At 43.9% G+C, this 13,272-nt stretch overlaps 1 protein-coding gene across 1 annotated transcript in view; it reads right to left on the reverse strand.

The window, feature by feature from the left end:
* Positions 1 to 798: 798 nt before the first annotated feature.
* The window catches only part of SYNDIG1 (synapse differentiation inducing 1), a 31,981-nt gene continuing 19,507 nt past the window's right edge, over positions 799 to 13,272 (reverse strand). The window contains exons 3-4 of the mRNA XM_066624292.1: positions 7,778 to 7,915; positions 799 to 2,299 (exon numbers count right to left, since the gene is read on the reverse strand). Of these exons, the coding sequence (XP_066480389.1) occupies positions 2,141 to 2,299; positions 7,778 to 7,915 (297 nt within the window). The 3' untranslated portion in view covers positions 799 to 2,140. The remainder of the gene's footprint in view (positions 2,300 to 7,777; positions 7,916 to 13,272) is intronic.

The following is a 13,272-nucleotide window of genomic DNA, read 5'->3' on the forward strand; positions in this document are numbered from 1 at the left end:
AAAACTGGCAGGCAATAGCCAGCAAACTCTCTATTGACAATATACAAACCAAGTCATCATCCAGACCAGTGAGAGTTCCAGGGCTAGGAACCAAAAGCCTTCCATTGCTCTTACTAGGAATGCAACTATAGGAGCTGGCAGGTCTGAGTTCAAATCCTGTGCCCACCCCTAAACACTATACTCCATTAATTGTTTAGATGTTAAATTGATACCAAATATTATCTTCAACATCAGGAACAATAAGGCCTCCAGGCTGAAATACCCTCTTATTAGGGAGGTTGGGGCAAAGAACCTGAATTTCCATAATTCTCTAATTCTCTTGATAATAAATTTTCAGACGTGGGTTTCATGTTCAGAAAAAACCTACATGCAGGGGAATTTTGTTATGTGGAATGCCCTCCACTCCTCTCTGATGAGCAATCTGGCAATTGAAACAAAGTGACTCAAGAGCTTTCTCCCTGCTTTCTAACTGTTCTCGCTTGACAACTATCAAAGAGGCGCTACATTCACCAACTTCTGCATGTCTTTTATTTTAATAAACTGTGAACTTGCAGAAAAATCCTTTCAGATCTGTGTTCCCTTGCAAAAAGGGCAAATTAATTCCAGAGTAAACAAATATAAAATTCAGGCTAGCAAGAGTGTTACTTTAACAGCCTTAATAAAAACAAAAACAGATATACAATTGCTTCTTGCAAATGACAAGCTTCAGAGTATTATGCAAAGTACTGTACTAGATAAAATTTGCTGCAAGAGAGCAAAAGAACATCAAATGAGATGAAATAATACCCAAAATGGAGATTACTATTTTCAATCAATTTTTAATATTAATTACATTCTTTACAATATGTCTGTTGCCCGTTAGATTTTTATCTGAGATGTCACAAGTTGAGAATGGGGAACATATTGCAGCATTGCTCAACTGCAAGTCCATGGACCAAACATCTGTTCTTCTGCCATCTGGCTGGTATCTCAATGTCCTTTACCAGGCTCTCTTTCCAACTCTCCAGACTCTGGTCCAGACTCTGAGTGGTATTTCATGCCTTACCATGAAATCTGTAGATGTGTGTCTTATATTTAGCTGCTGAATGTCCCCTCAGGAAGGGAGGCACTGCCAGAAAGAGCTGCATGCTTTGTGAGTGGGTCATTTTCAGAGCGTGATCAAGACCAGCCCAAGATAACTGGGGCATCTGTGGTGGACAATCCAAATACTCTTCTTCCCCCTAGGTAACAAACCACCCAGAAGTTTACCTGTGTAAGCCACACAGAAATAGATGAGAGCTGTGCAAGAGCAACACTGTACTCTCATGCAGCTCCTGTTTGTCTTCATGCAGCTTATGTAGGAGAATCTTCTGGAAGATTGTACTCTATGAGTTAGGGCACAATCCTAACCAACTTTCCAGTATTGAGGTAAGGGCAATGCAGCTCTGATGTAAAGGAACAAACGTTGCCTTACCTTGAGCAGGACTCTGTGCCTGCCACCCAACTGCAGCACATGCCCCATTGGCACACTTGCGTCAGTGCTGGAAGCTGGTTAAGGTTTGGGCCTTACTCTCCTACTCAGCTGCCCACAATGACACCCCAAATCCACCATCTTGGTCAGATATCTCACTATGCTGCATGGTCAGGCCAACCTTGGATGTGATGAAACAGAAGCACTCACATTTATTTTTAAAAAGACCTCATGCGATTCCTATTTTACATTCCCATAGCAGTTTGTTCATATTTGAGCCTTAGCCACAGATGTTCACTGAGATAGCTTTCTCCTCTTTTTAATTGTCCAACTGCAAAACTGTACATCCAGACGTCTCTCACCTGTTGATAGATGAGTGCCATGTTCAAGGAAATACAGCCAACAGAGCTCCCGTTGGGTTTGGTGCAGATCAGACCGGCAGCAGGCTACAAACAAATGAGTCCTGAAGAGAGCTCTATCCTCCGGAAAGAACTGAATTTCTTGGCATCCTGCAATAGCAGAATTGCCCACACTCAAAGTCAGCTGGAAGGGGTGAAAAGATTTACAACATTCTTCTTCAGAATTCAGATGGTGTACAGTTGCAGCAGCCCTTTTTCTTACTGTCAAAACTAGCGCTTGATGAAATATTAGCCTCCTGGGGCTTTCTGGAGTTATCCGATTCCTTGAAGTTCATATGTGATTGTTTTTGGACAGGTAAGCTATGAGAGCCACGGCAACCCCAACATAGATGCCTGTTCCAATAGTGATTGACAACACAGCCAAGAAGAGGGCTCGCCGTGAACTGGAACTTGCATGGTGGAAGTCTCCTTTAGCAATGGCTTTGTTGGTCTAGGAGGAAACAAAATGTAAAGGAAGCAAGCTTTCTATTTAATGACACTTTATTTTCTGTACTGTTGAACACTTCTATAGAAACTTACCGGCCTGCAGGAAGAGAGATTGATACAAATGCTCTATCTCTCTCTCTCTCTGTCTCTCTCACTTTAAGTACTGCCAAGATGGAAATAGTCAAACCCCACAAAGGTCAAATCCACCAGACTATTAAGTGTTGGTACATGGGGCCATCTCATCATAAGCAAACCAAGCAAGACTAAGCTAAACCAGAAACTTCCTTCCTTCTGGTACTCATTTCTGACATATGCAGATATGTGGTAGGCATACTGCACTGATTGGCTTACAGTTGCAGGCCTCCCCTATCCCTGGAACAGTTTCACAGCATTTAAGAAATGAATTGTGATTTTAAAAACATAAATAGGAAGGTACAGAATGAAGGGATAAACACAAACATCTTCTACCATCTTTTACTTTTGCCACCTTTTACACTCTCTCTCTCTCTCTCTCTCTCTCTCTCTCTCTCTCTCTCTCCATTTCTAAATGTTATAGTAAACACCCAAAATCTGTTGTTATGAGCTCTGACAAGTGAAAACTAGAAACTTTAGACAGCGTTAGAGGTTTCTAGTGTTGCTGAGGAAGAAGTAAAGAGTATGGTGCCTGTCAGGAGAAATAGTTCTTTTTTATTTTAAAACAACAAAAATTAACAGATACTCAGAAATAGTTCTGAATAGCTAAAACTAGAAGCTCTGAGTAGGATTTGAGTTTCCAGTATCACCTAGGCAGAACTAGGAACTACTGCATCTGTCAGAAACAACTAGTTCCGACTTGGAAAAATGAAAACAGCCAGAGATTCTCAAGGTAGCAAAAATGGGTTTTGAACTAGTTCATTCTGCCAGGCATGGTACTTTCTACTCATAGTAGAAATCTCCAATGCCATCCAAGCTTCATAGCTGTACCAGTGGGAATTAGTTTTTCTGCCAGGCACAGGAGTTTCTAGGTTTGACTAGGCCATACTAGAAACCTCCAACACTGTCTGGACCTTTGCGTTTTTACTTGTCAAGACTAATCATGATGGATTTCAAGTTTTTACTATTTCATAAACACATAGCCCAGTCCTACCTGAATCTCTGCACGGTGATGTAGCAGTGCTGATGTGGCTTCCACTGGATACTGTGGGGGATTTTCAGCTGCTGGAGGTCTCCTCAGGGTAAGGGAACATTTGTTCCCTTGCCCCAAGGGAAGCCCAGCAAGCACTATGGGACAACTTGGACCTGCAGTAGTTCAATCACTGGCACAACTCTTTGTTGCTCTGTGCGGGTAGATTAGGCCCAGGAAGGGGGTTTGGATAGGGCATGATCCACTGGGAAATTCTCCTGCAGAAGCCCCACTGAAATGAACAAGAGTTACAGAAGAGTAACTGTACTAACATGTTCTTGCACAGCTCCAATTTATTTCAATGGGATTTGTATAGGATATGTTCCAGTGGATTGAGTCCCATGGATAAGATCTGTCAACCATGAAGACATCCAAAATCCGCCACCTGAGGCAGCCATCTCACTGGCCTCACAGAGAGTCCCCTTTCCAATCAGCACTCCTCTGCTGTATTGAAGGGCACCCTTGCGATGACAATAAGCTCCAGCTCTTTCTTGATTTAAAAATTTCAGAGCCAGACTGTAGTTGGCATCAAGATGACTGATGAGCCAATTTAACATCATCTTCAGGCTGAAACATTTTCAGTTGCAGGCCAAGCGCTTTCATAAATAAAAGGTACAGCAAGCAGAGCACACAAACAGAATTCTAAGCTGGGAACTGCCCATCACTGTTAGCACAGGCTGAGCCAACTTGTTCAACAGCAGACAGAATTAAAGATAATGGCACAGGCTTCCTTGTAAAGGTCTTAGAACCTTCAGTACTGATCATCCTTAAATGTCTTTATTGTCTGGCACATCATTAAGAGGATTCTCACCTATTTGCATAGAATGTTTCCTCTAGTCCCTGGCCTTCTTTTCTGTAATGACAATGACACTGGACAAACTGCCAGGACAGCAAACCTGACAGCAGTTCAGAGTGATCAATGCCATTTCAATAAGTACATGTGCTAGATGCTTTCAAGGACAAAGATTTCTTCGTTATGAATGAATATTTTTCTTTGCGGGTGTTTTATAATGCTGCAAGTGACCCTGTGCATATTTTGACAATCTGTCTGCTGCGTGTGTAAATTCTTAAACTTTTAACTCTGAGAAGTATTGCTTAAGCTGCAAATTGCAGTCCTGTGCACACTGAACCACAAGTAAAATCAGCAAAGCTTATCAGATTCAGAACATTAAACTCCAAATTTTCTTTACTCTGCTTGCAAATTCTAAAGATGTAATTAATTCATTTTAGGAAGAGCAAACCTGTTGCAAAGGCCAGTTTGATGCACATTTCATCATAACTGTAGGACTCACTTCGTCCTTTCACTTGGTGACTTGTGTGTGGCTTCAGAATGATAAACACTAGCCCCACAAGCTCTGTTTTATATCCTTCTCAACAATCTCCAACTATCAAATTCATTCCCACCGACACTCATATATAGCCTGTCAGTACTAATGGATGCTATGTATATATAATACGCCTAAGTGAAACTTTAATGAGGTCTCACTTAGCAGCTGGTTATGTTGAATCTGCTGTTCTGTTGTATCTATTAGTTTTACATTCTGTGTTTGTCACTCTACAGAATGCCAAATTATGAACCCAGTCTTGTACGTATGTTGTTTGTGAGCTGAGACTGCTTGTAAGATTTCCAGCAAATATCTTACAATTGGCGATGAGGATGGGATCCATAAAACCCTGAGCAGTACAGAACTATAAGTACCTGGAAGCTGATACGGCAGGCTATATTGGACAAACAGAGGCCTTTGACAGTGCTGTGGAAGATTGCCCTACTTAAATAGAAAGGCTGGAGTAGTATATTGAAGTAAATGAGATTCTCCCCCACCCAAAAAAAAATCTATCAGTATTGTTGAGTAATATGGGGGGGGGACTTTTAGTCTTGTACTCAATGTGATTGCTCCACTGAAGCCCGCACGCAAGTCTTTTAAAGAACAGGTCCAAAATGCTCAGCAGTATCTATTGCCAAACCCTGACCACAGCGGAATGGTTCAGATGTCACAATAGGCACCAGAGTGAAGGTGAATCTGTGTCTTCATCAGTGGCAGAATGTAGCTATGCACAAGGAGGCCTTAGATTTGGTGTAGGGTGCGGAGAAATTTAATCAGTAGGTGTACGGAAGAAAAGTCACCTTCATCACACACCAACCTCTAGTTTCTACTCCGACTCCATGGCAGAGAATTGTTTTGATGGCTACAGCTCTAATGCAGTCCTGGGCTTGTGTCCTGGCAGGCTAAACTTACAATATTTAATATAAGAAGACAACTGCACATATAAATGCAGTGGCCTCTCAAGTTTACCTGTAGCAGCAGAGGATCAGCCTGAGACAGGATGGAATATGTTTACTTTCTCAACCTGTTCCAGTTTAAGTGGACTTCAACCACACTTAGGGCCCAATCCTATCCAACTTTCTAGCACTGATGCAGCCATGCCAATAGGGTGTGCACTGCATCCTGTTACAGATGGGCAGTCATAGAGGCCTCCTCAATGTAAGGGACTATTTGTTCCCTTATCTCAGAGTTGCATTGGCACTAGAAAGTTGGGTAGAATTGGGCCCACAGTAAGATTGAACGGGAAACCAAGAGGGTCCTGTCTTAGCTCAGGCATATGAGGTCACCATTCTCTCTCTCTCTCTCTCTCTCTCTCTCTCTCTCTCTCTCTCTCATGAAATCTACTATCACTTCCCAGACAATGCCAATTCCTCTAAGCTTGTATGCAAGGACAGGTCTATCAGAGCCAGCCACAGTTTATCTCTGAAGAATTCAAGGACTTTATGCACCGATTATGGCACTGCCTTTGGCACATCTCTGCACCATACCACCCACCCACCAATGGCTCAGTGGAAAGATTTGCGCAAACTTTAAAGTAACCCCTGAAATCAATGGCAAGCAAAAACAGTTTCTCAGAAATGTCATTCTCTCTAATGCAAATAAAAGCATTTAAGAAAATACAGAAACAATGTGCTTAGGTGGCCAGGTCCCCCTGGAGTCCTAAGTTCAGTGGAAGCTCCAGCTTTGGGGGCTCCTGGGGCAAAAGCCTTACAGGGACCCCAACAGGACACTCCCTCCATTGTTTGGAAAGGACACACCAACTACCCCCTCATGGTGCCCAGAGACCACATAGCAGATGGACACATGGCATCTTTCATGCCTCCACCAGCAGCTACACTGGGAACAGTGAAAGAGGATTCTCAGCTTTCTACTGCCCCATTCCTGGAGAGCTTTCCTGGCTGGGAAGCAGAATGCAATGTGGAGCAAGCAACAGCAGCATGATGCCCTCTTTTTTCCCTGGCAGTGTCAGGGGATAGGACATCTGGGAATTGTAAAATGGCACTGGAGGGAGAAGAAGATGGTCCACTGCTGCCACTATTTTCCTACAGTCACCCAATAAGCATCTCCATGGACCCTGGCTTATCACGCAGCAATGGAGACCAGCAGGCGTCAATGGGGCATGCATCTAGGCCTGTGGCATCAGGCCCATGCCTGCTTGACACCAGTGTTCTGCCAACCTACAGAGGAAGATGACTGGGTCTGAAAGACCAAATGAAAGTAGAGTCTAAACCAGTGGTTCTCAAGCTTTGATAGAGCTTTACTCCCTCGGTAAGTCTTTGCAGGGGAGGGGCAAGGGCAGGGAACCAATCCCTAAGGGGGGGGTGCTTTTACTTACTTGGACTCAGTGAGGTCTGCTGGAGGCTGCAGGAGGTGTGGGGAGCCCAGCACAGCCCTCCCTGAGGCTTGGAATCTTGACACTAAGCAATCACAAAGCACTTCCTGTTTGCAGGCGGTGCATTACAATTGCTCAATTTCAAGATTCCAGGCTTTGAGGAGCCCTGTAGAGGGCTGCACTGGGCTCCCTGCATCTCCAGCAGCCCTAGTAGGTGAAAGCATCGTCCCTTCACCCCCCCCCCTTAGGGATGCGATCCTGGGAATCGCTTCCCTGTCTCTCCTCTTCCGCTGCCCCTTAAAGGGACAGGGGAAGCGTTACATGAAATGGTGGGTCACGATCCACCAGTTCGAGAACCACTGGTCTAAGCTGTATGTGAACACAATAAGTGGGACTGTAGAATGGGTGTTCTTCTTATACATAGCACAACAGTGAAGGGAAGGGGAATAGTTGAATAATGGAGGATAATAGCTGCTGCCTAGAATGCCTACTCTAGAATAACTTTCCCAATGGAGACAAAAGATCCGATCACCTGCACTAGAAGCTCTACACTGCCTCGGTTTATCCAGTCCTTGGTTGCTATCACAAAGTACCCACCTCAGAACAAATGAAGTGGTGCCTGCTTGCCCAATCTGGAGACACAACATAGAAAATGTACATTACCTCATGTGACAAATAGAAGGCAGCAATTCCCAGTGGCCAGAAACAACAGAGCATGGAGAACACACTGAGCCCAAGATGATCCCTGGGTGGCATCATAAGGAAATGGTCTTCACTGTCAGTGTCACTTGAGTAATCGCTCTGGAACAACAAGGGGAAGCACACAAAGAAGAAGCTTATTAGCAAGGCCATTATATTTCTTGCCAGCTTGATCTGCAAACATTTACTTTTTAGCCTTCAGAAGCCTGTGTACAATACATCATTAAAATTGCCCTGACCAGCTGAAAGCATCTTAAAAAAAACAAAACCCATAAATGTTTATCAGTAATAATACTGTTGTAATTTTGACTGGTTTGGTCACTGGAATATGTAGTCAGCGCCTTGACAAAAGGTTGCTAATATTTCTTAATGGTTATAGGTGGTTGCTTGGATGGAAAATTCAACTTGTCACCTTCAAGGTGGAATGAAGAAAGAGAGAAGGGAGCTGGAGCAAACTGAAACTGGGAATGTGGTTTTGGGGAGGATGTACAAGCTCTTCTCTTATGAGCCACTCCTTGTTTCCGACTCCTAGTTTCTAGGGGTCTTCTTGCTTCCAATAAGCTCTGCTTTTGTATTTACAAATCAATACTGCAAAAACTCCGTTGAGTGTGCAATGCTTTCGTATCCAAAGAAAAATAAGCCCTGTAGTGTTGCCCTGATAACATCTTGCCATTTTGCAAAAGGCAGAGTAACTACGTATATGCATTTACGGAACACATTTCAAGTGCTGAAATGTTTCATATACATCTTTACAATAGCTTTGCATGGTTGGTCAGTGTTATTATCCAATAGCGATGCAGGGAAGCTGAGGCAGAGAGAATAATGGATGGACAGAGCTATTGAAAAGAATTTTATCGGGGGTACAAAATTTATTTGGGGCCCCTTTCCTTCTCCCTTCAAAAGTGAATCTGGCTCCTACGCACCCCCCCACCCCCCACCCAGCAGCAACATTTTATGAAAATACACTTCTGGATAAAAGATCATGACAGTTCAAACAAGAAGCGATCCCAGTGTGTTTAATCATACTTTTCATGATCCTGTGTTTTAGTGTTCAATGTTTTATTCAAACCCTAAGATTGGTATATTCATCAGCAACAATGGCTTAAAGGACTACTAAGCTATTCATGTTTGAAATGACAAAATATTACTCAGGCAAGACAGCTTCAGAATGATCATAAATAGATTAATGCTTGAATAGTTAAAAGTTCAGCTCCATTTACCCACTAAGGAATTTGTGTGGACATACAGGCAAGGAAGTTTGTGTTTCACAGTGATTTTTTAATGGTCTGAGTTACAGATGTACATCCTCTATATTCCCCCACCCCACCCCTTTTCCAACCTAAATTGTGAGTTAAAGCGTACAGCAATAATCATAATGCTGGCGCTTTGATATAGAACACCCAGTTCCCAACATTTTCTCTCTGTGTTAAAAACTGGGCCCAGGGCAGGGCTATGCAAATAGCAGATGACTCAGTTCTCAGTGACTCTTAATTGAAGCCTTAAGGACATCAAAGGACTGCAATCTGAAACTTGAACCTAGTTTTCTCAAACAGCATTTGAGATGGTAAATATGTGTCTGGGTTGTTCCTAGGTGAGGAGCTCATATGATGGAATACTGTTCCATACCGATCAAACAATGTTTTAAAAATCCCTGTGCGCAGAACACTAGCATGACAGGGAGAAAGCTAAGATAGAATGCTTCTCTCTGTTCTATGCACAGAGGGATTGATTGTATGGAGGACCATTTATCATATAAGCACCCACTTGTGGTCGGAAGTGGAACAATCCAGACACAGGTTTACTCCTTGGTCACACCACAGTGTCAGGGTCAACACTGGAATGGGGATAAAACCTGACAGTGAGAAGACAATGCTGTATTGACAGGGAACATGGAAGGGGGATTAATGTGTCTCTGTGTATCCCCTGCCCCAAACTCACCATCTGGGTGATATGCAAGTTTTGTTCATGTTTTACAACTGAGGTGGAGTGGGAAGCCTCTGGGCTGTGCAGCATGGCCTTTCCCAGTTTGAAGAGACACTATGCCAACAGTCTGAGGCTAAGAGGCAAAGAAGGAAGGCCCATAGCCAGGGAGACAGACCAGGGACAGACTGCACTTGCTCCCGGTGTGGAAGGGATTGTCACTCCCGAATTGGCCTTTTCAGCCACACTAGACACTGTTCCAGAACCACCATTGAGAGCGATACCATAGTCTTTCGAGACTGAAGGTTGCCAACAACAAGGAGTGGGAAGACCCAAGGGTGTGGGGAACAGATCCTAATTAGACACAACAACACTTACCAGACCAGGATCTCCAAGTTCAACATTTTTTGAGCGTGTTACTCATAGCACTGAGTGATTACAACCTCACCTACAATAAGGGGCTCAGGGGATATAAATTAGGGAATGTGAACTCCAATCAGGCTTGAGTTCCAAAAGTTTTCTGTGTAGAAATCAAAATGTCTTTGGACTTAACAGGAGCCCAAATAATTGGGCTGGGAAATATTAATTTCTCAAACATGAACCTTTCCATCATCATTATCATCATGTGATGATGATGATGATGATGATGATGAACCTTTCCCTCCTCAAAAGACCTCAGAACAGCTTTGCCAAACTGCTAGTGATCTTTAAAGTGTCACGATGAAACTAGAGGCTTGATGAATAGCAGCTGCTCAGGGATGTGCTCCATTAGGACTATAACATGGAAATTTGGGGAGGTTCCGGTCCTCTGTGCCATTTTGCCACCAAAACTCTCCTCCAAACAGCTCTTTAACCCCAAAAGTGCCATGTGCTACAAGTACAGGGCTTACCCCACTTCATCCTCACTACAGTTCTATGAACCTGACAATTGATGAGATGATCAAAGCCACAGCTTCATAGTCCAGATTAGTTCCAAGACCAGCAGTTGAGTTGGCTGGTCTTGGAGGCTGGCTGTAGAGGCCCTGGGGCAGTGAAGGATTAGGAACAATTCGGAAGCGGCTGGGTCAAAGTGGGAGGGGCATTGGGCGTGGCTGGGGAAGGAAAAGGACAGTAAATAGGTGGTGCGTTGACAGAAAGTGGAGTTGGCCAGCTGAGTGCCCAGAGTCATCACTGGATAATCCTGATCCCTGAACCCTCCATATTACAGCAGTGGTCATGCGCAATGCACCATCACAGGTTAGATGGAGGGTGCCATCCAGTGAGAAGCTTTGTTGCATGGCCCCTTGTTACCTAGTATTGGCACCAGTAGTAGGAACAGAGCCAAGCTGACTAACATTTAGCCCTTCTACTCTTCATTCATGCCTGCGTTCTCCCACCAGCCATGCCTCCTCATTATTACTGATTTCATTTCCTCCCAAGATCTTAGGGTGACACATAAGCTCCCTTTTTATCTTCACAGTAGCCCTGCAAAACAAGGTTATCTTGAGACATAGCAATTCCCATATGGTCACCCAGGGTATCCTCTGTATACACTCAACACTGTCCACTATGTTGTACCTGCTCATTTATCCCCTCCCTGCTATTTACGGAAATATTATTTAGTGAAAAGTCTTGCAACGTGTAGGAGTCATCTCAAAATTATTCTGCAGACTTAATTAAAGACAGTGCCTTCATCTTGTGTCCAACAAAACTAGGTTTTCCTTCCCAAGAGAAAATAAAACTGTCCAGATTCTTCGGTGTCCTAGATGGGACAGGTCACTGCTACAGACAGAAACCTCTAGAGGTTTGCCAAGAGGGAACTGAAAATTATCTGAGTGGCATTAATAAGCACAGGCAAGAAATCTAGAATCTGGCATGAAGCAATAGGTGAGCAGGGGCACTTTGGGTCCAAATCCAAATTAGGAGGAATTCTAATCTATGTTTTGGAAGGACACATTATTTTGACAGATTGCTGAGAGTGACAGCAGAAAATATGCAATGCACACCAAGCAAATTTACAAAGACAAGTCACTCAAAGCAATACATCAGCTGCCAAGGGACACAGGATTATTGCCTATGAGAATCAGTATCAAAACTCAAGAGTACAGTTCGCTACAATGTTGCCAGATAAGAGGCTGGCCAAATGAAAGGAAAGACTTGGAAAGGGTTCCTTTCTTTTAAAGGATCTGAAGTTGAACCATTAAGGGCTGGCGGTTTTTCTCACCCTTCCTCCCTTTTTCTTTTTACTGAAGCTTTTATAAGGCTGATTGACTGGCAAAGAGAATGAATGGAGCACAATCATCTCTATCAACTGACTGCTTTAATTAAAATCAAAGTCAGCGGATTAAGTTACAGTGCATGCAGGTATTATATTATTCGCTGCAGATATCTGGGCAACACCAGAATGCAAATCATACAAAACCTCCAGTGATCCTTTCTTGAACTTCACACCCTGCTTTACTCTGTGTGTGCGTGTTTTAATATTGGTCATGTGATGCGGTGTAGATCATGGGCACAAGAACTGGCCAAGTGAAAGAGGTGGCAGCTCGGGGGCGAGCCTTCTCTGTAGTGGCGCCACAACTATGGAATTCCCTTCCAGAGGAATTGAGAGCTACTCCCTCCCTCACAGCTTTTCAGCAAGGGTTCAAAACCCTTGCAGTTTCAGACAGATGCTGATTCATGTGGCATTTGGGTGGATGCTTGCCCTCTGTAACTGTGCTCTGGCTTGATGACTTTCCTGGATTAATTTGGCTCAACAATGTGTGTTTTGCTTTGTTTAAATGTTTTTATGCTTAGCTTTTAATGTTAAAATTATTGTTTTAATGCTTTGTTTTGATGTTTTTTACTTATTGTTGTGATACATTGCATATTTATTATGGAACTTTATAAGCCGCCTTGGGCATTTGCTTCAGCATAGGAAAGGCTGTAAGTAAAGGGACAATCCTGTCTTGCCCTTGGGCCGGCACAAGTCCCTTGCATTGGCCCAGGAGGGTCACAAGCATGTGGTAAGGCAAGTTTGTGTCTCCTCGAGAGTCAACTGGGCCAGTGTGCAGAGGCATGCCAGCCTGCGGAGACTGAATTCAGCATCTGCTCCAACGGAGGGAGGGAGACATGCATTGGCCGAGCTTGGCCAATGCAAGGCTCTGAGGAGGGAGGGGAGGAGGCGGAAGGGAGGCTGGACAGAGGGCAGTCGTGGGGGCGGGCAGGGAGTGAGAGGTGGGGCTGGGATCTGGCTGTTATGCTGGATCCTAGTGCCCATACCCGAGCAGCAAGGAGCAGTTTCATGCCACTCCGCTCTCCTCTGACTTGTGCCACCTCAAAAGGAGTAAATGGGACTTACTCCTGGGTAAATGTGGGTAGGACTGCAGCCTAGGATTGTTAAAACTCTTCCTGCTTGATGATGTCACTTCCAGTCATGACATCACTTCCAGTGGGTCCTGACAGATTCTCATTCTAAGAAGTGGGTTCCAGTGCTAAAAGTCTGAGAACCACTGTTCTAAGTAATCAACATTGGATGATTTCCTGTTTTGATATTCTGATAGCTCTTGAATTAGAACATA

The sequence above is a fragment of the Tiliqua scincoides genome, chromosome 4 (genome assembly GCF_035046505.1).
Source record: "Tiliqua scincoides isolate rTilSci1 chromosome 4, rTilSci1.hap2, whole genome shotgun sequence".
NCBI lineage: Eukaryota > Metazoa > Chordata > Lepidosauria > Squamata > Scincidae > Tiliqua > Tiliqua scincoides.